We start from the raw sequence: 24,946 nt of genomic DNA, 5'->3' as shown, positions 1-24,946 counted from the left end.
AAGACACTGAAAGTGTCATGCACAGCATACCAACCAACCTTGTGAATTTGGGCATCGATTTCTGCATCGTAGATAACAGCTTTGTGAATTAGCTTACTCATAGCGTTCCACATAAAGTGTACGATAGCTTGCGACCATAATGTGTCTATGAACATGTCGAGCGTAAAATGATGTGGCACGTCTGGGCGCGATCCTGGGTGGAAGACTGGCAGGGATGATTCCAAGAACAGGGTGCGTCGACATTTAGGGCACGTATTTGAATGCGAAACGTTTGTGTCGATCCACTTTTTGAGACAGGTAAGACCGAAGATGTGCTGACATTGCGTGCGTGTGGCTTTGTGCTCTTCATTGAATGATTCATGACAGATATCGCAGGCTTCTATGATGTCGAGATCCCTGAAGAACTTTACTTTTGTCGGAAGTGGAGATCGTGGTGGGGTTGAGGTCATGATTTGGTGGTTCACTGGAGGTGTGGGCGAGGCCGGGGTTGAAGTTGAGGCGGACTAGCTGGTGGCAAATGTTCTTAGCTAGCAACTGGTTGCTGTTTTACCTAGTAAAAGATAGTAACGTGATGTGTCCTGTAAGTTTTTATTATATCCCTCCACGGATCAGCAGCAGCAGCACATGATTGTGGCGTACGTTAGTTGCTAGGATGGGATTTTATTGAGAACCACGAGTGTACTGAACACGGAACAGCTTCACTGCTCATCTATAATTGATAATGGTTCAGGACTGATGTTTGAGTGCAACTGAGAGCTTCCAAGGTTCCAATGAGCCGCGTACTGCTCAACCTCACAAGTACTATTATACAGAGCTGACGGCTGTCATCATAAGTATGCTCCCTTACTATGATCTACAGAAGAATTCGCATGTCTCCCGCGGATTTCGGAAATGATTCAGCTATCTGATAGTAAGCTTCGGGATTTGAAGACCTGTGGAAGACGTTAGTGACCTAGAATCTCCCTGTGTGAAGTTGCGATGTCGGCTTGTCTATAGCAAGCAGTGACTTTCATAATGTGTCCATGGAAACAAAACGAAGAGAGATGTCAGAAACATAACTTGAGAGGTCTAGGTAACGGTACCAAAGCTGTGTTCTGTCAACCTCACCTAGATGAGATTTGCGTGGTACTGACAGGTGAGGGGTGCGTCATGGCCACGAGACGCTAGTGCCCACGCTAATTTCGAAGTTACGTTGAGGGCAGGCGACCATGTACCCGAACCATCAACTTTGAAACAGCACAACAAAGGAACGCAAATACATCTCCCATTTCAGAGACGCGACTTACGTGTAGAATTCATCTGAATTATCAACGCAACCAAAACAAATCACAACAATGGCGTCGGAAGTAGTCAACAAGCTGCAGAACCTGGTTACAGGAGAGTCGAAGAGCGCCCGCAAGAAGAAGGGCAAGCAAGAGGGAGCTACCGCAGTGCCCGCTGCGCCTGAGAAGACGTCATCCGATGCTGGCGCAGGTGGCTCCAACCCCGCCGGCAAGGCCAATGGAACCGACAGCGACAACTCGTACCTCCGCGAGGTTCAGAAGTAAGTCGCAACCGCATTGTGGTTCATGGACCGCATGCACAATTAACAGGACTCACTTACTAAGACGCGTCTGCACAGGAACATCCGCAACATCAACAAGAAACTGGTAAGCTAACAGTGTCCCTCACCCCTCGAGCCCTTGCTTACATGGCATTTCCAGAGCGCAACCCAAAAGGTCGACTCCATAATCGCAGCGAACCCCGGCGTTTCTCTCGACGACCTCCTCGCTTCCAAGAAGATCAATGCCGACCAGAAAGCTCAAGCGGAGAGGAAACCCGGTCTTCAGACCCAGCTTGCGCAGTACGAGGAACAATACACCAACTACAAGAAGTACGGCGACGAGCTCGAGGCCAAGTTCGCAAAGGAGAAGGAGGTTCTGTCCAAGTCACACTCGTCGGAGCTGGAGACATTGAGGGGAACGATCAAGGCCGAGGCAGCGCTGGAGCAGCAGAAGATCGTTAAGGAGAAGTTGCTGACACTGTCTCGCTTCTTGAGGGCCGCGGCTGCTCGTCGTCAACTTGAGGATGACGACTCTGACCTGACCAAGGCTTTCGAGGGCGCTCTGCTTCAGGTCTATGGAGGAGACGCTGGCGCTGTCATGGCTGCAGAGAAGCTGATCGAGGGTGCGGAAGAGGGAGTACCATCCACCGAGGGTGTGGTACTCAGCGTCACCTGTAGGCTCACCAGTATATTGAATGCGTCGCCTTAGACTGACTTTGTATAGATTCCCAGGTCAAGCAAGCAGCACTCGACGAAGCCCCATTCGCCGCTGAAGAAGCTTGGGTTGACGACGTCGCGCAGTCTCAAGCAGCTCCTCCCGAGGCACAGGCTGGCTCCGACCCAACCATCACCAACGCTGGCCTTACTGAGATCGACGCTGGCGTGAAGCCTGTTACCGAAACCACCGAGACTGCGTCAGCTGCACCGGCGGCTTCTGGCATTGGAATGGAGTCAGCAAACGCTGCGGCAGAGGCACAATGGGACAAACAACCGACCGGCGCCGATGACCCATTGACTGAGTCCTTCGAGATGGTACCGCGAGACCCCGCCGAGACCGAGACACCGCACGTCGCTGCTGCCGTTACCAGCACCCAGAGCTGGGCCGACGATACCCCCGAGCCGAGCGCGGCACCTGCTGCTCCTGCGTCTGGCAACGATGGCTTCTCCGAGGTTCACCACAACCGTGGCGGCCGGGGACGTGGTGGTCACCCAGGTGGTGAGCGAGGCGGATACCGTGGCAGGGGCCGAGGCGGCCCTAGGGGAGAGTTCCGCGGTCGTGGACGTGGCGGCCGTGGAGAGTTCAGGGGTGGGCGTGGCGGCTTCCGCGGCGCTCCTCGTGGAGAATCCTCGTAGAGTCGATGAACCATTCCTGCAAAACGACTCGCACATTTGGGGAAGACTGGCTGCATGAGCAGCTTTGATACCCTTTTTGGAGCATCTGAGCAGATGAAATAACGAAAGAGCTGGGAAGAAAAACGTACAGCCCATTGTGTTTAGTAGCATAGCATCGGTGCATAGGATCAACATTTTCTCGGGTATGGGACGGCTGTACTATATTCTGGGTTATGATCTGGCGCTTAACGAATGGCCTGTACAATATGATTTCTTGCTTCAAGTAACTGTCATTGTTGTTTGTCAGTTCTGTGATTTCAAGTTTGTACTCATGTAGCTGAAGGTTGTTTGTTGGATCTGAACTCTGATAGGGTACTTGATGACGATGACTGAGCGTGCACCCCTGGTAGTAGCGGCCGTCGATCCGGAGATTTTCCATGGGGGGCGCACTGGCTCGTCATGTTCTCCGATTGGCGAGTGTTGGGTAGTACGAAGTGCCGGTGTGGAGTTGCAGCGCTCGCACGATGTGATGCACATCCCGTACAAAAGATCAAACATCATCTTATAGCTCGCACCATCAGATTCATGTATTGGGGGATGGTTTTCCTTATAGTATCTAGCTTGTTGCTTTCCCTTCAGAGCACATACACAGAAGTCTTCGGGACCTGATGGCAGCGCCCATCAGCTCCTCCATGCAGACAAGAGCCGATCGTATAGTAAAATCAGCATAGTTTCGAGTAGATTGAATACCAAAAGCGTTGTGAAGGCATCCGGACTTTACTGTCGCAGTGAGCTGCCAACAACCTGCACGGCATGGTAAAGTCAAACAATAGTGACAAATTGCACGGCAACTGTGCAGTATATAGGCCCAGAAACAGGATGAGTACACAAGATATCTCTTCTCTAACTACGTCAACCGTATTGGCTTATCGTGTTGTTGGTGAGGCGCGGCCCTATTCTTGCACATGGCGGCGAGATGCACGAACTAGCGGGTCACTGCAGCCGTTGAGACAGGCGCCAGTCAGAAAAGCTTAACCCCACAGATTCAGGAACCACGTTTCACGTCCGATCTAGTTGTAAATTCATCGTGTCTTTTCTGTTGTAGACTGGACGTCGAAGACGAGCACAGTCTGCCTCCCGGAAGAGACCAAAATCGCAAGTAACCAACAGCATGCCCAAGTGAGTTCGGTGAGTGCATCTGGCATTGCTGTGGTGATTTGGTTACCACATGGTGAACAGATGGAAACTATGGGGATCTGATAAGATGAGATCTGTAGATGTGGCCTTGGATGACGTGCATGCCAGTCACCGCGCATAACACTTGGCGCGCTTTGCGCAGAGCAGTAGAATGACAACAACTTGCAGCCCACGCGATCCCTTTATGTGGATCAGGCTTTGTGTACCGCTTGAGGGGTCAGAATACATGCAGCTCTTCTGACGCTTTACCGGTGCTGTTGTCGCAAACTGCCCATCGTCAGGCGATAAGTGGCAGGGGTTGTTGCGCTTAACGCCTAGCGCAGACCCACGACCTGCAACCTCCTCATTCTCGCCTTCGCACCTCCCTCAGCATCATCCAGCGACTACGCGCCCCAGCACTTGCGATAACGCTTATCAACGACTCTGAAAGCTTCGCACACCCTCTGCGCTTGCTGCAAAATTGTTGCGGTACTAATACATCGACGCGCGCCCGCCCCGGCGGAGAAGCGACGCATGGCAGCAGCTCCACAGCCCCTCTGAGACATTCACGACTCGACAACTACGACCTTCACCATGGAGGCACCCCCAGATGTCGTGCCTTCCGTTGAGGCACCGCCCGCGACGCACGATGACTCCACCACGAAGCCAGCTCTGACGCCGCCCACGAGCGAAGACAACGACAAGCGATTCGAGAGGATGTCGTCCGAACTCTCCGAGCTGGACAGCGACGACGGCGAAGACATCGAGCCAGACCATTACTTCGAGGGAGGAAAGATACCCGTGTTTAAGCCAGTAGGTTGCCTATATGCAGATACCCTCCTACCCAGGACGAGAAGCACGCGCGCATGTTATGACTATGACGCGTGGAAATAAACTACACAAGATACTAACTACCATCTCTACAGACAATGGACCAGTTCCGCAATTTCAAGCGCTTCATCGACAAGATCGACAAGCATGGAATGAAGTCGGGTATCGTCAAGGTTATTCCACCAGCGGAATGGTAAGTCTCGATTATGCGCCTGTTGTATGACCTCCCAACTTAACTCATGCCAGGCGCCAATCGCTCCCTGATCTTACCGAAGCCGTCAAGGGCATCAAAGTCAAGAACCCTATCACGCAAGAGTTCGCTGGACAGCACGGCATCTACACACAAGCCAACATTGAGAAACAACGATCATACAATCTGCCGGAATGGAAAGCCGTGACGGACGAGCCACATCATCAGCCGCCAGCCAAGCGAGGCGAGCGCCGAAAGGCTGCTGCCGAACCCCCCTCTCGTACCCGCTCGTCGCGCGCCGCCCCTGCAAATCGCGATGCCTCGCCTGCACCTAAGCGCGGACCTGGTCGCCCTTCTCGAAGGCGCCAGGTGAAGAAGGAGCCAGTCGAAGACGATGAAGACGAAGACAGCTCTCCCGAGGTCCCCCCCACACCCACATCACCTGGAAAGGAAGAGAAGAAGACACCAGCAAGGAGGATCAAGAAGGAAGCGCGCGACACACCACCTGCTCGGGCACGCGGTCGGCAAGCGAAGACAGCCGACGAGAAGAAATCCGTCTCTTCTCGGCGTCTGAACAACCGCGGCGCAGTGGCCGATTACATCGACGAGGCTGCGTTTGAGGACTTCGACTACCACCTGGATGGCCTTGATGAATACACCGTCGAGCGATGCAAAGAGCTAGAGGACAACTACTGGAAGACGATCAACTATGGCTCGCCCATGTATGGAGCCGACATGCCGGGTTCTCTGTTTGACGACTCGACCACCTCCTGGAACGTCGCGAAGCTACCCAACCTTCTGGATGTTCTTGGAACCAAGGTCCCTGGTGTCAACACGGCGTACCTCTACCTGGGCATGTGGAAAGCCACTTTTGCCTGGCACTTGGAGGATGTGGACCTTTACAGTATCAACTACATTCACTTTGGTGCCCCCAAGCAGTGGTACAGCATATCCCAAGAAGACGCTCGCCGCTTCGAAGCTGCCATGAAGACCATCTGGCCAAACGATGCAAAGCATTGCTCGCAATTCCTTCGCCATAAGACCTACCTGATCTCGCCTCAGCGACTGGAAAGGGACTTCAACATCAAGGTCAACCGTCTGGTCCACTACGAGGGCGAATTCGTCATCACATATCCTTATGGCTACCACTCCGGGTACAACATCGGCTACAACTGCGCAGAATCGGTCAACTTCGCAAACGAATCTTGGTTGAGCTATGGTCGGATCGCAAAGAAATGTCTCTGCGAATCTGACAGCGTTTGGGTTGACGTTAACGAGATCGAGCGCAAACTACGAGGAGAGCCAACACCCGAGTACTATGAGGAGACTGATGACGATGAAGACGACGATGACGGCGCTGATCGTCTGCCCAGTCCTCCAGCCAGTGTCGCTGGCAAAACCAAAGGAAAGCCAGGCCGTAAGCCAGCCGGCAACAAGAGGAAGCGCGGCAAGGAGGATCCCAAAGAGACGTCTCGACCAAAGAAGCTCAAGCGCATTCGCATCCGTATCAGGATTCCAGGTCGAGGCATGCCCTGCATTCTCTGCCCTAACGATGTGGAGTACGACGATCTGCTACCGACCGACAATGGCATGAAGGCTCACCGGATCTGCGCGGACTATACGCCTGAGACTTACATCGTCAACAAGGGCGATGTCGAAACCGTGTGCAATGTGGCCAACATCGGCAAGGACCGCTTGGAGCTCAAGTGCAACTACTGTCGGTCTAAGCGCGGCGCCGTCTTCCAGTGTTCGCAAAAGAAGTGTACTAGGGCCTTCCATGCTACCTGTGCGGTGGCTGCAGGTGTCCAGGTTGACCTTGGTCCCATGCCTACCTTTGACGAAGAGGGCACAGAATACTTCTACGATGGCTACGACTTCCGATGCCGTTTCCACCGGCCAAAGAAGCGCAACAATAAGACTGTCGATGTTGAAGCACTGGAAAAGGACAAGTTTGTCTTGGCCTATGGCAAGACTCTCAAACCCAAGGATGTCATCCAGTTCCAGTACGTGGGTGGCGAAATGTACCAGATCTACGGCGCACAGGTCGTAGAAAACAGACCTGGCGAGCAGGCTGTCCTGGTAGATGTATTGCCTGACGGTGATCGAGTCGAAGTTGAGTGGAAGTACATACTCAAGCTTCATCCAGACGAATCGCAGCGACTAAAGCCATCCGCAAATGCCAAGCCACTTCCAGAGCATCTTAAGGAGAGCGACGCATCCCTTGACATCACGAACCGCACCGACGGTGTGCCTGAGATGGGCGATCCTTTCCACGACCCCAACTCCGAGCACAAGTGGGCTGAATGGTATACTGCTCCTGAGGTTACTCGGAGAGTGGCTAGAGTCGATCTCAGCAAGGAGGACCGGCTTTGGTACTACCTTGGAAAGCCTTCAACCGAGGCTAGGCCACAGTACACTGAGGACCCTGCAAAGCCTAGGAACAACCCCAAGAGCAACTTCCTTGAAACCGTCAAGCCTCCTCCCCCGCCAGTACCAACTTTCCATCGTACTTCGTACCCAGCCTCTTATCCCATCAAGCCGGCACCCATCGCAGTACCTCCGCGCACACCGATGCAATATCAAACACCAGATGGTCGGCCGTACAATTACAAGCCGAAGGAGTTGTCGATGTCGTCTTACAGGTCGCCGGTTTACAACCCTGATACTCGCAAGAATCCCAATTCGCCCGTAGCACATCAACCCAATGTCAGCTATGATCATCGCTTACCCACAGGACAACAAGGGCAGCAGCCATACCAAGGCTATCACACGCATCGGTCACCGCACCCTTCGCAGCAGCAACAGCAGTATCAGCCATATGTGCCGCCACAGAGCTACTCTAATGCGTCCTGGAAAACACAGTCGGCACTGCTCAACGGAATTGACAAGTATGCGCAACCGGCACAGCATAGTGCTCTACCGCCATACCCATACTCTCAGAGTCCTCGTCAGTTGCCACCCTCACCATACTCACCAGGCGCGGGACAGATTGCTACTTCACCTTATGGCCCACCAAGCCATCAAAGCCAGGCATCACCACACGGTCGCGCGTCGATCTCAAACATGCTGAGCAACCCTACTGGGACTCCCAAACCTCCAATGTACGCCGTCACACCCTCCTCTGAAATCATCTATGCTGCACAATCCCCCACTGAGTATTTATCCTACGTCATGAATTATCCCTACCTCAGAAATTGTTATTTGCGGAGGACAAAAACTTACATATCACCCTATAGTCTGGATGGTGGAATTGCACCCGAATGGATGCCAAAGCAGGCTACGTCGAGAACCAGTGGTACACCTACTTCCATCGCACCAAGGCCTATCGCGTCACACGGAGCCGCGCATTCTCCCGGATACTACGGACCACCGCCACCAACGGGCCTACCTGCACCAAGGCCATCCGCACAGTTCCAGTCTTCGGATGCTTTCCAACGGGAAATGGCAAGGACGACGCAGACTCCCGAGGCGCCAAAGTGGGAACAGATGCTTAAGCAGCTCGCTACATCGACAGGCCCCACAGGGACGCCATCTATGACTGCGCACTCGCCACAGGCGCCTCAGCCTCGCTACCCTCCCTCAGGGCCCCGCTCCAGTCTATCGTACGACCTACCTAGGAGCATGCAAGCTTCGCAAATTCAAACCCCACCAGGACCGCCACCACGCGAGCCACAACGACCAACACCTAGCCCCATTAGTGATGACGGCAAAGGCGGTCTTGTAGCTGTACCAAGGGATCAGAAGCCAGTGCTGCCGCCGCTGCAGGCTACGACGAATGTCCATGGAGCTGAGACATGGCGCTACTCGTCTTAACGGCATGTGAACGGTTTATGGGGCGTTCGGTGGAACTAGTGTATTGTAACGACATGTATGACTAGAGGGTGACTTTCGGCGTTTTTAATAGGGCCATGGCATGGGCTGCCAGTTTCCTTTTCAATGCAGCATTGTCGTGCGGCGGTAGTACAATGATAACTTTCATCTGTTCAGCGGTATGATTCTTGGATCTCGATGTGTGCAAAAATGATGTTTAGTAAACGCTGTGCATAGGCGTGTTACACCCTTCACACCTTGACAGATGAACACCGGGTCTCCGGTAGGAAGCGAGCCTTGGCCAGCTGTACCGTCGCTTTAGCCGTTGCTTGTTTTCGGTTGCCGGCTGCTAAAGTTTCTTGGCCCGAAATGAAGGCCCGTGTGGCATGGAAGCGACATTGAAACGCATAGAGAGCAGAGACCCACCCGGACAACATAAAACACCAGTGGAGTTTCTCCGGGCGGCATTGATTGAGGCGCAGAAACAGGTACTGACGTTCAGGCACCACCAATGGAGGCAGGAACATGTCGCGAAGTTTGTTACGATGCAGTGTAATTTGCCAAGGGTGTGTGGGAGGGTTCAGTGGAGTGTTCCAGTCTCAGTACCTGGTCTCGATCGAAAGAGCAAATACAGAGTGCACACCGTAGTTCGTATGAATCAAGACGTTGGTACCAAGCGCCTGGAACTGTCATGCGTACAGTAGTGGAGGCGCGCGCTGTCGTTGACCCACTTTCAGGGGGGTATAGTATGAAACGATGAAAGTCGGAAGCGACCATACGGAGATAAAGGCGCTGAGGCTACGATCGGACCTACGGCTGTATACCTAGGTTTGCTGCAGATTAATGAATGTGAGGAGTAGAGCGCGGTCTGCCGGTTTGCCGTGGTTGCGTTTATGCCGCTGGATGGTGGGAGATTTGGTGACGCGTAGATGTCGTTTATGAGGCGCTGAGTCTAAGCGAGTCGAGATGGTTCTAGTGTGCAGCGGGCGGGAAGAGTCGTTGATTCTCGGCGCCCAAGCTTCTTCGCACCATCACCAAGCACATAACATCTGGTATCATAACCAAGGAATGAAGACTTACTGTTAAAGCATCATGTACGTTCGGGAATTCGGCCGCAGAGATGTACAGCTACTGCATCCAAACACCGGTGCAATGACGTGCTAGCTGTATCTGGCGTCTATTCAATGTTCAACCCCTCTTGCGTTTCGCTTTGACATGTTCCTTGCGTCGATCAGGAACACCTGGCCGAGGACTGCTCAGTATACTCTGTTTACCGCCAGGATCAGAAGCCACACCATGAAACAAGCACCGCCATGACAAGTGACAAGCCCACCTTGCGAACATCGAGCACCCCAGCTCCACAGCCCTGAAGCATTGTACGACGGAAACGGTTCCCTTTCTGTCAGCTCCACTCCTTTCATCTGACACATGCACAGCGATGCGCCATTTCCGACATGGCAGTATCTGAGTATAAGAGTACCTCTCGCCCAGCATGTAGGGATTCCTCACCACAACAGTCATTCAGTCAGTCGACATTCGCTCACTTCACCTTCGTTCACTTTTTCACGCTTGAAGCGCCTCACATTCTTTACTATCTTCGTTGATCTCGAAGTATCTTTTTGAACACCAACCCTTTCGTCCAAACCAGACTTTCCAACAACCAACACTACAATGCCTTCCAAGATTCAAGCCGCTGCCATCCTTGGCGCCTTTGCTGCCTCCGTCAGCGCCCACGGTCACCTTTCTGCCATCAAGGTTGACGGCAAGGACTTCACTGCGTACGACCCGTCTTTCCAGTACCAGACCCCCTCCCCCGAGGTCATTGAGTGGTCCTGCCCAGAGTGCCTTGACAACGGTTTCGTCGACCCCTCCATGTACGACGATGCCACCAAGATTGCTTGCCACAAGGACGCCACTGCTGGCGCAAAGGTTGCTACTGTTGCCGCTGGTGGCAAGCTCGACATCTCGTGGACCACCTGGCCCGAGTCCCACGTCGGTCCCGTCATCGACTACCTCGCCAAGGTCGACGACGCCACCAAGGCCAAGTCTACCGACCTTGAGTTCTTCAAGATCGATGCCGCTGGCTTCGAGGACGGCAAGTGGGCTTCTGACAAGCTCATCGCCAACAACAACACCTGGACCGTGACCGTCCCCGACAGCATTGCCCCTGGTCAATACGTCCTCCGTCACGAGATCATTGCTCTCCACTCCGCTGCCCAGGAGAACGGTGCTCAGAACTACCCCAAGTGCATCAACATCGAGGTTACCGGCTCCGGTACCGCTACCCCCAAGGGTACTCCGGCTAACAAGCTCTACACTGCCACTGACCCTGGCATCAAGGTCAGCGTCTACGGCGGCGACATGTCCAGCTACGAGATGCCTGGTCCCGCTCTGTTCGACGGTGCCAGCTCCGGCTCTGGCAACGCTTCCGCGCCCAAGCCTTCTGCCTCTGCTCCCGCCGCCTCTGCTCCTGCCTCGTCTGCCTCTGCCGCCCCTGCTGCCACCAGCTCGGCCGCTGTCGCCGCTGTCTCTACTCCCGCTGCCTCTGCTCCCGCCCCTGCCCAGACCGGCAGCGCCAGCCTCGACAAGGAGTTCACCCTCGACACCTTCATCTCCTGGCTCGAGGAGAAGGCTGGCTCTTCCAGCCAGAAGGTTCGCCGCCACCCCCGCGCTTTCCGCGTCTAAGTTCGTGGTGCGGTAACAATGGGAGGAAACGTGATGGTAAAATCTTGGAGGATGGATGATGGAAAAGTAACACTTTGGTGTTCTTCACTTCTTGTACCTACTTGCTTTGAGTCGCTTTGGCTCATTGCTTCTTTGACTGAATGATATGTGTTGCACACTTTACTACTATTCTCTTCGCGTGCATATGCTTCATGTGCCTGTAATTTCAAGTGTGTTGGTGAAGACTGACGATTTCGTTCCTGTTTCTGATGTTGGTTGACCAAGCATTTTCAATGCTAGCAGACTACCACAAGTGTGCTAATGATAGGCGAGCAACTGGGGCTTGGTTTAACTGGCGTCACCCCGCCTAAAAGCATCGTTTTGCTCAACGCCGCGCCCCTGCCGATTTTTTTCCATGAAACTTTATTTTTCAAAATTCTCCATCTTTCATCAACATCATCCGATGTAGTCCATCGGCTAGGATATCTCGCTTTCATAGAGAACCGAGAAGAGCCGGGTTCGATTCCCGGCATCGGAACCAATAGACAGCCTTTCTTTTTGCCATCTGGTTGCTGTAATGCGTAGTAAGAAGCAGATGAGTTGGGCGTATCGAAGATTTTTAGGGTTTTTCTTTTTACTTGCAAACTTCAGCCATATCAGTCTTCGGTACTTTGGGGCATCTACTCGCGCTGCATAGAAAGGTGCATACACCAGGCTTGTTACTGCATAATTTGTTATTATTTCTCTGCATTCGTTGATGTGGTACCTGCTCTCTTATTTGGCTCTTGTTTGCTGCAAAGCGCGAAGCATGGCCTCCGTCATAATACAGATTGCACGTGCTTCTGATGCTCAGTACAAGCAAGACTGATATTATCCCAGCACTGGACTGAAGTCGGATCGAGAGCACACAAACTGCACTTGCGACGAGATATTTTAGTATTGACATCTACGAGCTCTTCTCGGATCGCCAGCCCTTTTTGTTCACGGTGTTGCGCGACAGCCAACCGCTTCGTGTAGGTCTCTTCTAACAGAGTTACCTGAAGTGCGACAAAAAGAAAACAGGAATTCATGTTATCTTAGACGTCTACAATGGAGCATGTCTTGACAGGTTATATTACATAGTCTAGGTTGAGGTATACATTGACCTTTATGCTGAGAGCCTACACATGTGTAGCACTGCGAACACCTCCAGGGTGATTTTATTTCCGTCATATTTACCAGAGGCGCGCATACATATACCTGCTAAATCCTGCGACTCAACATGTCCGTCAGTTCTTCTCCTGATTCTTCTCGTCCTCCGCTTTCTTCTGATTCTCAGCATGCTGCAAGTCAAACGCCTTGACCTTGTCCTTCTGGGCCTGAGTCCACTTGGCCTGCTGCTCCCTCTGTCGCTTCTTGGACGCGATAGCCTTAGGATCCCCTGCTGCGATCTTCTGATCGCGGAGGGCTCTCGACCGGCGCCCTGACTCTAGAGACTCACTCGGCCCCTTCTTCTCGTCGAACGGATTGTCAACTGGTGTCTTCCCATCCATAGCATCGACCTTCGCCTTCTGTGCGGCGTGCCAATCACGACTTGTCTGGCGTTTCTTATCTAGCCTCTGTTTGGCCATGTCGTCACCGTTGGCGAACTTCCTCTGGAACACCTTGTAGGTCTGGCGGTCGTACCCTTCCTTGGAGAGGCCGGCCTTGACGCCAGTCACCCTGGTCCTCTTCCTTATAGGTTCCTCTTCTCCGTCGTCGTCGTCTTCTTCGATCAGCGCGGTGTTGTCCCACATATGCTCCATGGCCTTTTCAAACGTAGCTGCCCTTGGCCCAGACAGCGCAACCATCTCGGCGCTCTGGAAAAAATTCCGACAGTCCTTACCGGCTATGGTGTGCACCTTGTAGACTAGAGCGATCTTTAAAATCTCTGCAACGGTAAACGACCGACCTTGAAGCCAGTCGCGGAGGCACTCAAAGCCAGATGGAGTTCGTGGCCACGTCAGTGCTGTCCTCAGCTCTGTCTCGTCGCTATCGCCTTCGAGGAAGTCGGTAAATACGCGCAGCGGGACGAGCTGTCCAGTCGAACGTTGGTGCCATGTCTGCGTCGTGGACAGGAAGGCGGGCAGAGAGACCGGCCGCCCAAAGTAGACCATTGTCAGGTCTACAAGACGTTCTCGGAGGGCTTGCCGATGTTGAGCCTTCGTGGTAACGTGGGCTCGATACCTCTTGAAGCACTCCGGGTGGTTGATGTAGAGGACGATGCGGCTTAGCTTCCCGTGAACATCACGTTCCAGCCACCCTATCCGTCCTATGCCATGTCCAAGTTTGACCTCGGTCGCGTTGACGTTGTTCAGCTTGAGATACTGGTCGTACAGTGCTTGTGGAAATCTACCGGACACGAGGACCACTCTCGCCGCAGACATCGATATTAATTTTCTCGTCTTCGCGTACCAATAGTCCGAGAGAACCTGTGGCATGAACTCCAACGGATACTCGATTTGGATGCCTAGGTTGTTCAGCATCTGAAAAAAATTGAACAGGTCTGGAGACTACATCAAGATGAAAATATGCAAAGTGTGTGACCCAAAGTCGATGTAGGCTCCAGGCTGTTCAGTGTTTCTCCTAGATTGACATGGTAGCGAAAATGCGATGCGACATAGTTCGCCGTCTGCGTTATTCGCCAGCCATGCCAGGCGACCTCGAGCGTCAGCCACGAAGCGGGCAATCTCGGGATGGTTCGGCGACAGGCGAGGTAAAAGCTCCTCGATGTCATCAACCACGTCCCGCGTGGTTGCTGCAGTATGAAGTTGGTATACATATCTCATGCACTTCGCGCAGCCAGAACTTACCGTATGCGTTGAAGAGTCTCGCCTCTGATATCTTGACATCAGTCTTTTCCAGCTTCTTGAGCTCTTGCGCGTTGCGTTTCCCTGCGAATGCCATTGTGATGGTGGGGTGGGGGAGGAGGTTCTGATGGCGGAGGGAGGGATGCTGATGGCGGCAGAGTTCTGAGGGCGGCCGCGGCGTTTCGATGGCGGCAGTACTGGTTGCAAGCAAACTGAAAGGATTGAGCGAGCTACCCAGGTCAGATCTGAAATCCCAGTGTGCGAGAGGCGAAGCTTACCGCGTTTGGCTGACTGTTTACTTCGCTTCGTAGAAGAGGAAGGAGTGGCTCACCATCACCACCGCGCGCGTCAGACCATACCAGTGTCCGGAAAGCCGTAATATGTACATGGAACAGATCATGTACCCGGATCAGAGCGAGTGTAGCATAGAAGTGGTTGTAGGTCGTCAACGCCATGAGCAGCGTGTCCTAGTAGGGCATGACCATCTACTCCAACCTCCTCAAATCGTCCTTCTGCAGAGCCGCCACAATGTCCGCCTTCTTCTTTGGGATAGGCCGAGGAAGCCCACGTGAGCGACACTCATCACGAACCATGTCTCGGGACTGGCCTGCGTACGCATCTTCGGTCTCTTCATGGCCGCGGCGTTCTTCCCCCATCTCTGTGCGTCGGCGTTCTTCCTCTGCCTCTGCGCGTGGACCTCCTTCCTCTGCCTCCTTCTCTCGCTCTTCGAAGTAGCATAGGCGGTACTCGTCGTACCATTCCGAATGCGAAGAAAGCATGAAGCCAACAAGACTATGCTACGCAGAGTTAGTGCGTGTCTTGCACAGACAGCGAATACAACATACCTCCAAGTTCTCGCGCAACACATCGCCCAGGACAGCCATGGTCTTGTCACGGACCTTCCGTCGGCTGGATTGGTAGTCGCATAGGAGCCAGCCACTGCTTGGGGTGTCGTGCTGGATCAGAACAGCTTTGCATCGAGGAAGGGTCGTCAACAGCGCGAGCGCAGACTTGAACTCTTTCGTATCCGACATTGCTGAGAAGGTATCGCCATCGGCTGCGGCTGCGGCTGCTGCTGCGGCGCCTTGGTGTAGCTGGTAGAAGAAAGCGGTTCTCGGGACCTTGAGGCGTAGTGTAGTGATGTGATTGCTCCACCGCTCAAACTTCGCAAGTGACACTGCGCGCGCAGGAAAGTCGGCGTCAAGCTACGGAAACGGAGTCAGCATGTGCTTGTGTCTCCCTCATTTGAGACTCATCTGGGACTCACCTGGAGGGAAGCGGTGGTCGGATCGACAATGTTGTAGAAGCTGTCTTTGCATCTGCCCACGAGCTCCTTGTTGCACGTCTGCCGGAGTGAGGGAGTGTCGCAGCACGCAAGGTGGCGTAGGATCATGCTGAATATCTCGACTGGAACTCCCGCCAGACTTGCACGAGGAGCCCGCTGTGCTTTCTTCTGACGTGGCTGGCGACGGTCGCGGCGGGGGAGGTTTCGCGAGATCATCATGTCTAAACTACACATGCGAGCCTGCAGCAAGGCAGCGATGCTGCTGGTGCTGTACTTTTTGATATGCGTAAACATTTCAATGACCACCTTGCGCGCCCCGCCGACAAGGCGTTGGAGGAAGTCCAGAGTGCCTGCGCTGAGGGGAAAGAGCGTGGGAACGATCTGAGAGACGCGACGGGAGTGGGCGACACCGAAGCCGGGAAGATTGCGCAGGATCTGAACGAGCCAGTTGCAAGATCCTATACATTTACAGGCAGCGACGAGTAGAAGGCGTAGGTTGTTCTTGTTCGTGGTCGTGAGCAGAGTTGGGGATCTGCTGGGCGCGATCACTGAGAGACGCGATGAAGTTCGTGCGTAGACTCTCAACATGGCTATAGCCCTGTCTCATATATTGCGTCAGCTTGATTGGAAACCGCATACAAGCCATCCGCCGTATACAGCATGACTATGCAGGCTCGCTATAGCGTCGATTTCTCTCTTCCACGTCTAATTCCTCTCCCCGCAACGGTGGGCTCATAAGGAAGGCAGGTGTGACCGGTGTTGGTAGCTCCGTCAAGTATATGTTGGTCATCTTGGTTCCAACGAACGTAGTCCTCGCGGTGCTCGGAGTGACCGGCTCGAAACCCTTCCATAACTTGGCTTGCCTGTACTGCTTTACTGGTGGTGAACGGCGAAGTCTCCATGCGCGGTGTAGTAACAGTACTGTAATAAGGACAAGTACGGTGCAGACGATCCCGATAGCGATGCCGATTCCGATGGCAGCCGGTGTAGAGAGTGAGCGGTCGTTCTCCGAATGGTACATTGCCGATGATGTTGAAGGGGTTTGAGCGTTGTCAAGGCTTCGTGAAGGTGTGTAGACGGCTGTGCTCGTAATTACTCCTGTGATAGTGATGCCTGCGGTGTTTGTACTCATTCTGGCAGTCGCAGTAAAGTTAAACAGAATGGAGTCATTGAAAGAGTTACCTGATAGCCTCACCCAGCGTTTGCAGACAATCAGCGGTTACGGTTCTCTCACGTCCCCATTCGGAAGGCTGAGCACTAAATTCTTGTCATATGCAACTAAGCGCCTCCTAGTGGATCTTAGATGATCACAGCCTTCGTAGCCCACATGTGAACGTCGAATGTGACTTCGTAGAAACCACCTGAACCTGTGATCCTGAAGATGATATACAGCAAACGTAGTCGAGGGTTCGCGCATACGAACTATCGCATTTGCTCAGAGCTCAGCAATGGTTCCGGAAGATGTCGTTTCGGTCCATCACTGTAGCTGCACACATCCAAAGAAAGCAGATGGGGTCGAAAGTGCTCTAGAGATGCAATTAAGAGGCGTCGTGCAGGCGTCCTAATGCGGTCGCGATTAGACGAAAAGGGTAGGAACGAGCGAGAAGAGCACCCATCAAAGACGAGATGTGAGCCTCTCCTGTTCCCAAGGGCGCTTGAAACAAAATGCGCAATCCCCATTCGATGTCATTGTGATGCGCTGTCACACGTGCTGTTGGTGTCCAGCCTCAGCGGCTATTAGGACGCCATCTGCACTGTCAGGCACTCCAGGCCTGGAGAAACAGCAATGTAGCGATTCTATAGCTGAACACCTTGATGGGAAGACCAGAGTGATTGAGAAATGACTGAAACGGACGTAGTATGGTGCGCGTGGTGTGGTGGTGTGATCACATAGGTGAAGTCCAGCCGGCAGCCGGAAATATTGCTCCCGTGGTAAAGCCGTCGAATCGGAACGCCGTGCGCTAAGCCGAAAGGCTCATAGCCCTCCCATTCGCCGGCACTCTGGGCAGCACGTCTACATTGACGATGGGATGACACCTGTAGGTCGGCCTAGCATTCTCACGAATACTGCGGCAGCTGTCAGCTTAGCGGCTGCAACACTTCAGATCAACCGGGCCTGTAGGAATAGAGCAAGTGTATGTGCATTAACATGTGCCCCGTATACCTAGGTAGCAGTAGAGCATCTCCATCCAAGGGAGCTCCACGTGTTCCCTGGATGCACAATCTCGTGGCATGCAACCTGCTAAGGCATTTCTGATTTGAAGAAGCAAGCCTCGTGGGGGCCAAGAAAGTGCTTTTAGTCATGATGCAAAGGGCGGCAGAGATGTCACCATATGATGGGAAATTGCAGAGTGAGTCGACTCGGGACATGACTGAGACTTGCATCACGATGAAGGAACAAGAGTGACATCAAGAACGCGCGTCGGGAATAGGAGAGGACGATCAGAGATCAAGATGTTGGTGCAGAATGGCATGGCACGGGAGAGAATCCTGTGGGCTAGAATCACGGCAAAATCGGGCTTGGCGGCATCCGCGACAGGGGACCCGAGTAAGGCTGCCAGGTACACCACCAATCTTGGTCAACGTCGCCAGCTAACGTCTGTCGAGCCACAATTCACCCAAGATTGCTCTCCGTCATGGTTTCGAGCTCGGTCTTCTTATTGACGTTCGCCCGGTTTCGGTGGAGCGGTTTGCGTCTCAGAAACTGCTTGCCTCGGCGTCCACGACGAAGCCGGGAATGACGACATGCACGTCTCATCATCTTCTTGGTACACAGAACATGCACCGAACTCCGGGCCCCCAAACAACGCGTGGCTGGTTGCCTTGACAGCAGGTGGACCCGCGTATACACTTACCTTGTTGCAATTGCAGTGAGATGGGAGTTGGCAGCAGCGTCGCGGTACGCAGATGTCGAGCTAGAGGAAGCGTGGTGCTGGTTGCTATAGCGGTCGCTGGTCGCACGCCGGTGAGCACCTGCATTTCAGGGTCATCAAGCTCAACGCCGCACTCGCGTCGCTGTAGCAGTAAGAAAGCTTGGCCAGACGACAAGTGCTGACTTGTTTCAGAGTGAATTGATCACTGTAACGCTGGAAATAGCACCTGGCACGCCTTGCCATAGCCCGAATCGTCCCATGGGCAGCTGCAGAGACATGCATGGCTCCGCTGTCGATGAGACGGGGCGTCGCAGGCTGTGGCTTGGATGCAACGCCTCTCGCCCCAGTTAATCTCGTTACACGGCGGACAAATGTTCGTCAACAGACGTCATAGGCTCAAACACCCAGAGGCGGCCCCGGATCAAGCTTCACTCGAAAAAGCAGGAACGGCTGCCGATGACTGGGATGGGCTGTGATGGCTTGCCGCATCTGGGCAAGGACAAGGACAGTGCGCTCCCATGTGGCGTCACTTGCCTCACTGTCCAGTTAATTGCGTGCATTACGTGGCTAAAAAAATGTGGAGGAGGCGCAAGCGAGCAAGGGCGGTGGCCGCTGTGTTTGTTGCTGGCCGCTGGGGCTATGGCGACATGCAAGCGCGCTAGTTCTTATGCACTCACCTGGTATAAGAGCTCTCCTCTCGCCCTGCCTTCTACTCTCCATCTACAGCTCAAACAATCTCCACATCAAACCAACTACACTCAACTCTTTACCCACTCACCTAACCAACTCACCCACCCAAACCATCAACATGCGTTTCTCCACCATCGCCACCGCTGTCATCGCCGCCGGCGTTGCCAACGCCCAGGTCGACTCCATCATCTCCCAGATCACCTCTGCTGTAGGCGGCGTCCCTTCTGACATCGCCTCCGCCGCCTCATCCATCGGTTCTGAGATCACTTCCGCCGCTGCCTCCATCACCAGCGCGGGTGGCTCTGCCGCTGCCTCCGGCGCCTCCTCCATCCAGAGCGCTGCCGACTCTGCCATCAGCAGCATCGCCTCTGACGCCGCAAGCCTTACTGGCTCCGCCGCCAGCGAGGCCTCCTCTGCCACCAAGTCGCTCGGATCTGCTGCCAGCTCTGCCGCCAGCGCTGCTGAGAGCGCCACCGGCACCGGTGCTGCCGACTCCGTCAACGTCCCCGCCATGGGCGCCGTTGCTGGTGGTCTCCTTGCTCTTGCCGGTCTCTTGTAAGCGGGTCGACACTCAACCGCTCCCTTCCAACATCGTCACAAAACGTCTCCTTTGACAGTTTCTTCGATCGGTTAGCGACATCTGCCATGAGCCGACATCGCTTCGTCTCTCGTGAGACAGGTGTGGGACCAGAATGATTCACAGCGACACTTGGGATTTACCAATCGGCATACTTATAATAAGTCATTTCAATGAAACATTCAGAATACCCCAACGCTTCTTTCCCGTTGCGCCGTCTTTTCCATGCTCTGCTACTTATTGTGAAATTTCTTCTATCGATGAACATCGTCAACGACTGTGTTTTCCTGACTACGTGTTTTTTGGGGCTGCTGATTCGATCGTGTTCTATTGTTAGAGTTCAGCATCGCAGCTGAGTTGCATGATGTGAGGTTCTCGCTTATGACGTAAAGCCGCGCGTTCAATTCGGTGGCGTTTTCCGAAACCCAATGATGCGGCTGCGGTTAGTGGCGTCCCGTATGCACTCCGCATTCTTTATTCAACCCCTTCCAGATCACCTTCTCACCGTTGATCAGACAGGAGATGCGACGAATTGGTCGTACACAATCCTTCATCGCGCGCATTAGAAGGCTGACAGCACGATCGAGATGCACCGGCTCATTCGAGAGATTAACAGGTGGGAAATGTACCTGCAACGCGCCGTGCAACTGACACAGTGGCTGGCCGCCTGGCTTGCGGCACAGCCACGGAATGATCCCCGACATGCATTTGGCCGGGTGATCTGCATCGCGACACATGCCTCCCGTTATGTTTTTCGGCGCGCCCCCGGGGACACCTGGTTGATCTTAGCAACGAGAACAAACACGGAGAAAGTTCCTGGAGATGCGGAACGCACACCACTTCGCTCCAAGGGCGATGCAATGACGACTGGTTGCTCGATTGAATTTGGCTCAAACAAGAAAGCTTGAGGCTGACGATCTGCGGAATTGCTTTTCCTTGGACCTTTGCCGCATCGAGTACTACGTCTTTTGCAGGCTGCAGCACTAGCTGCTTCGCGCCTTGGAGATACACGCTGCATCATATTCCACAACACGTTAGTGCACAAGACGTCGCATTGCGCAAGGCTGCGGTGTACTCAGAGGTGCAACTAAGAAGCAACGAGCGTCTTCGTAATGTACTTACACAATGGTCATACTGCGTATAAAGTACGGTATGTCGAGGAACCCGATTCACGACATTATTCACGGACATCACTATCCAAGTACACAACACTACAACTACTTCATCCGAAACTACCACGAAGCTTCTCAGTCTCTCGTCATTTCGTCAGCCGGACAGGGAAATTAAAGCGCTCCACACAGTATTGTCTTCTTTATACCATCCTCACTAACACTGCATACGTACCACCATCGCGTCGCGAAGTCCACTACCACAGCGACCATGTCAACCCTATTTGGCTTCATCTGGCCCCGGAACGCCAAGAATAGGCGTAGCTCACCGTCCTCGCCAATCCTCATCCCCGACCACCGTCCCCTTATCATCGGTCTTGCTGTCGCTGGTGCAGCGACGAGTATAGTCGTAATCTACACAGTTTTCTTCTTTATTCTCAAATGGCGCAAATCTCGTGCGGCTAAGCAAAGCAAGGATATCGAATCTGAAGGTAAGATCGAACTCCAAGACAACGACCCCTCACCGTATGTGGGCGACGGCCACCAAGGTGGAGATCTAGGTGATAGTCGTAGTGCGCGTGCATCTTCGGAACTGCTTGTGCAATATAGTGGTGTGAGGAAGGAGGATGGGAAGCTGGACTTTGTGGAGGTTGATTTGGGTGAGGAGAAGAGCAAGGAGTGATTTGAGTATGGTGAGTAGGCGTGGCTTGAGAGGTAAAGTTGCACGTTGACAAAAGGATTTCGTTGTATCAGTTTCATGGCTTGAGCGAGGCGAAGCGATGACTAGCAGTGCCTCTGCATGCCTAATTCGTAAGATCCGAACAATGGGCAATACATTTATCTCGCACTACCTATATTGGTCAAGGTTATTCAAGAAGACAGAGTAAGATGGTGAATATGTTTTAAGCTACATGTGTTGATTGAACGCTTACGGAGAGACCAGATCATTTCGGCTCCCCAAGTCTTCACCATCTGCGGTCTCCTCATCCTTCTTTCCTGTCCATCTAAGGAACGTGTATCGTCCCTCAACGGGCTCTCTAGCACTAACTAACGCCTCCAGCTCCTCAACTGTACGAGCCTGCCCAATCAAGCCCCCTTGAACGTCAGGGATGAAGCCAGACTTGATCGCAGTTTGCATCCACTCAAACACACCGTCAAAGAAGCCGGATGCGTTGAGTACAACCACCGGCTTCGCGTGAATGCCTAGCTGGCTCCATGTCGTCATCTCGAGTAACTCCTCGAGCATCCCGAAACCACCAGGCAGCGCCACAAAGGCATCAGCCTCCTCAGCCATCATCCGCTTACGCTCGTGCATGTTGTCCACCACCGTTGTACGCCCGAATCGCTCCGGCGCGGGCGGCGGCCCGCCCAGTAGAAGAGCACGTGGAATGATTCCATGTACCGTGTCGGATCCTTGCGATGCCACTACGTTTCCAGCGAGTACGCCCATCAACCCCATAGTCCCGCCTCCGTACACCAACGACCACGATCTCTTCGCCATGATATCCGCTAGCGCTTTGGCAGCATCGCGAAACCTGGGATCTTTCCCCTCACTAGACCCTGTCATTCATCAGTTACATTCACTCCTGGGTACTCGTGGGGACGTACCACAGAAGACACACAATGTGAATGGTTTCGAACTCGTTCCATTGGGTGGCTTTGTGTGTACTTGCTTTGAGCCCATGGTTGACGATATTCAGCTTGCGAAGTTCTGCGTAGAATAACGGGAGTAGTGGCCGAGCCTTCAGATGATCGAGTTGTTAGATCGTCTATTGGAGCTCATCACCGCGATTTATACATCGGAGTTGACTCAGCAGACTATCACGAAGCCTGTTATGCCATACGGTTGTTGTAAGCTTTCACGTTCAGCCTAAACTACATCTCGCTAACAGTAGCTTGTAGCTTGTTTCAGAGCCACGAGGTGGAGTGTTACTATGTATGTACTCGGGCCAAAAGAATAATGGCCCGGTACCCAGGTAGCCTAGGTTTCGGCCAATCAAAGGACTAGTGCTGTGTCCGACACTTGGACCACTCGGGTTATTATCTGTTTAGTCCGGGTACTTAGGCACACAACACTCTTCGCATTCGCTAAGACGGTTTCACATGCCTTGTGTCTTCTCGGCACCGTAAGTGACGTAGAATCTAGTACCTAGGTACAACTTCAATGACGAGCCCAAACGAAGTCCTGGGCGTCTTAGTCGGAGTTAATGGCGCACTCTCCAATATCTTCTTCTTCGTTGAGATGTCGCTAAGACTTAGCAGTCTAACTACCCTCAAGCGACATGAGTTTTAACTTTGCCTTGAATACGAGCCACCGGAAATGTTGTAGGTTACATGAGTCTACAATCCTTTGCGGATGCATCTTCCTGGCCGGATCTGTTACATCATTTTGCGCCGGCTTGTCACACCGGCTTATGGGCGAGCAGGAAGAATGAGGTTTCAGGGAATCGACCATGTCATAGCTAAAGTGTATTGTGGAGAAAGTTGGTCGACGAAGGAAGCCTGGACTTTGTGAGCAGCCACTCCTCTGTTCATAAAGACATCCTGTGGCGCACTGTCTTTCTAACTCACTCACAACTACCACATCTTCTCCTTTTCCGAAGTCTACGACACACATCTCATCATTCCTCTCTTCCTCCAAATCATTACACAATGGGACACAAATCCATCATTGCGATCATCGGTCCGACCGGCGTTGGAAAGACCAAGCTTGGTATCGCACTTGCCAAAGCCATCAATGGCGAGGTCATCTCCGTGGACAGTCTTCAGATCTATCAGTGTGGAGGAATCATAACGGCGCAGCCTACTACGAAGGAAATGGATGGCGTCAAGCACCACCTGATAGACTATCTGCAGCCCGACCAGGAACCAACCACCTTTGTCGACAACGCTATCTCAAGCATCCAGCAAATACACGACGACGGCAAGACCCCTCTTCTGGTCGGTGGATCGATCTCGTTGACCGAGCCACTCCTCTCGCACCCCTTCGTCCAGCAGTGCGATCTGTCAGTCATCTTTCTCGATTCCAAGCTGTCGCACCTGAAACCTAGGCTGGACAAACGGGTAGACGAAATGATCGACGAAGGCCTCATCGAAGAGGTACGCCTACTCTACGAGCTCGAGCAAAGACTATTGGGCTGCCCAGACTTTTCGAAGGGTATCTGGAAGGCAATCGGATACCCGGAACTGCGACCAGCTGTCGAGAGCTGGAAAGAAGGCAGGAAGAACCAACAAAACCTGGACGAGGGAATTGCGGAGATGAAGAAGCGGACGGTTTCGTATGCTGAGGAGCAGCTCAACAGGATACGCGGCAAGCTTATCCCAGGAGTGCACCAGTGGGCCAACAACTACATGGTGCTTGTTGTACAAGACGCCGCGACGTTTGAGGAACGCGTTGTTCAACCCTCCATCTCGGCGTGTCGAGGTTGGCTTTCGGAAGAGATTCGCCAGCGCATGATGGAGACGAAGCGCCGCAGTAGGCCGAACGTGCCAAGGGTGGACAGTTTCTCGAGGCAGACTGTGAAGATGGCGGAGAATTAGCGCGTGGTTGAGGGGAACATGTATCTTTCTTGCTGGTCGTGGGAGATTTGACGGGTTATAAAATTTGCTCGATGTTGATGAAATAAACGATTCTCTTGTCACTTCCGTCGAGCCTACAACAGTAGTTGATAAGCTATCGCATTTTGAATTATTCTATAGCCATCATCAACCAGAGCCATCTACTCAAACACCGCGGTACCCCTTCTGCAGTCTCCCTGCTGTCCTCTCCTGCAGCGGAAGCGGAACCTGCTGCTGTGGCTCATAACTCACCGGCCGGGCAGGACGATAAGCTCTATAGCCACCTACAGGCTGAAGAGCATCAGGATGTGGGTACGTGTCCTCTGACCGGGAAGGTAAGCGAGATGGGCCCTTTTCTGCGTCATCGTCGTCGTCGCGTTTGCCGAAACAACCACCAAAACAATCGCAGACGTTGATACCGCGGTATGCTGCGAAAAGTGCGTAGATTGTTAAGCCGAGGAGGATGAAGCCGAACACGGA

At 53.3% G+C, this 24,946-nt stretch overlaps 9 protein-coding genes and 1 non-coding gene across 10 annotated transcripts; 7 read left to right on the top strand and 3 right to left on the bottom strand.

The window, feature by feature from the left end:
* Positions 1-1,334: 1,334 nt before the first annotated feature.
* Positions 1,335-2,896, top strand: J4E85_009538 (uncharacterized protein; the record flags this gene model as incomplete). Its single annotated transcript, XM_051473760.1, has 4 exons — positions 1,335-1,543; positions 1,622-1,649; positions 1,704-2,217; positions 2,268-2,896. 4 exons carry the CDS (start codon positions 1,335-1,337, stop codon positions 2,894-2,896), a joined length of 1,380 nt encoding a protein of 459 aa, XP_051322545.1.
* Positions 2,897-4,645: 1,749 nt separating this feature from the next.
* Positions 4,646-8,566, top strand: J4E85_009537 (uncharacterized protein; the record flags this gene model as incomplete). Its single annotated transcript, XM_051473759.1, has 5 exons — positions 4,646-4,864; positions 4,978-5,075; positions 5,129-7,960; positions 8,050-8,173; positions 8,309-8,566. The coding sequence occupies 5 exons, from the start codon at positions 4,646-4,648 to the stop codon at positions 8,564-8,566; spliced, it is 3,531 nt and encodes a 1,176-aa protein (XP_051322544.1).
* Positions 8,567-10,553: 1,987 nt separating this feature from the next.
* On the top strand, positions 10,554-11,567 carry J4E85_009536 (uncharacterized protein; the record flags this gene model as incomplete). Its single annotated transcript, XM_051473758.1, has 1 exon — positions 10,554-11,567. One exon carries the CDS (start codon positions 10,554-10,556, stop codon positions 11,565-11,567), a length of 1,014 nt encoding a protein of 337 aa, XP_051322543.1.
* Positions 11,568-12,005: 438 nt separating this feature from the next.
* J4E85_009535 lies at positions 12,006-12,084 on the top strand. Its single transcript has one exon. It is a non-coding gene; the product is annotated as a tRNA-Glu (tRNA).
* A 730-nt stretch (positions 12,085-12,814) lies between these two features.
* On the bottom strand, positions 12,815-14,471 carry J4E85_009534 (uncharacterized protein; the record flags this gene model as incomplete). The annotated part of the gene is made up of 2 exons (XM_051473757.1): positions 12,815-14,034; positions 14,378-14,471. The coding sequence occupies 2 exons, from the start codon at positions 14,469-14,471 to the stop codon at positions 12,815-12,817; spliced, it is 1,314 nt and encodes a 437-aa protein (XP_051322542.1).
* Positions 14,472-14,859: 388 nt separating this feature from the next.
* On the bottom strand, positions 14,860-15,767 carry J4E85_009533 (uncharacterized protein; the record flags this gene model as incomplete). Its single annotated transcript, XM_051473756.1, has 3 exons — positions 14,860-15,171; positions 15,220-15,579; positions 15,642-15,767. 3 exons carry the CDS (start codon positions 15,765-15,767, stop codon positions 14,860-14,862), a joined length of 798 nt encoding a protein of 265 aa, XP_051322541.1.
* Positions 15,768-19,340: 3,573 nt separating this feature from the next.
* J4E85_009532 (uncharacterized protein) lies at positions 19,341-19,781 on the top strand (the record flags this gene model as incomplete). The annotated part of the gene is made up of 1 exon (XM_051473755.1): positions 19,341-19,781. The coding sequence occupies one exon, from the start codon at positions 19,341-19,343 to the stop codon at positions 19,779-19,781; it is 441 nt and encodes a 146-aa protein (XP_051322540.1).
* Positions 19,782-21,179: 1,398 nt separating this feature from the next.
* J4E85_009531 (uncharacterized protein) lies at positions 21,180-21,590 on the top strand (the record flags this gene model as incomplete). Its single annotated transcript, XM_051473754.1, has 1 exon — positions 21,180-21,590. One exon carries the CDS (start codon positions 21,180-21,182, stop codon positions 21,588-21,590), a length of 411 nt encoding a protein of 136 aa, XP_051322539.1.
* Positions 21,591-21,836: 246 nt separating this feature from the next.
* On the bottom strand, positions 21,837-22,592 carry J4E85_009530 (uncharacterized protein; the record flags this gene model as incomplete). Its single annotated transcript, XM_051473753.1, has 2 exons — positions 21,837-22,468; positions 22,517-22,592. 2 exons carry the CDS (start codon positions 22,590-22,592, stop codon positions 21,837-21,839), a joined length of 708 nt encoding a protein of 235 aa, XP_051322538.1.
* A 968-nt stretch (positions 22,593-23,560) lies between these two features.
* On the top strand, positions 23,561-24,448 carry J4E85_009529 (uncharacterized protein; the record flags this gene model as incomplete). The annotated part of the gene is made up of 1 exon (XM_051473752.1): positions 23,561-24,448. The coding sequence occupies one exon, from the start codon at positions 23,561-23,563 to the stop codon at positions 24,446-24,448; it is 888 nt and encodes a 295-aa protein (XP_051322537.1).
* Positions 24,449-24,946: the final 498 nt, after the last annotated feature.

This window comes from Alternaria conjuncta (assembly GCF_024043145.1).
Source record: "Alternaria conjuncta strain BMP 0040 chromosome Unknown scaffold_17, whole genome shotgun sequence".
In the NCBI taxonomy this organism is placed as follows: Eukaryota; Fungi; Ascomycota; class Dothideomycetes; order Pleosporales; family Pleosporaceae; genus Alternaria; species Alternaria conjuncta.
Note: the sequence above shows the minus strand (reverse complement) of the source record. Positions and strands in the feature narration are given on the sequence as shown.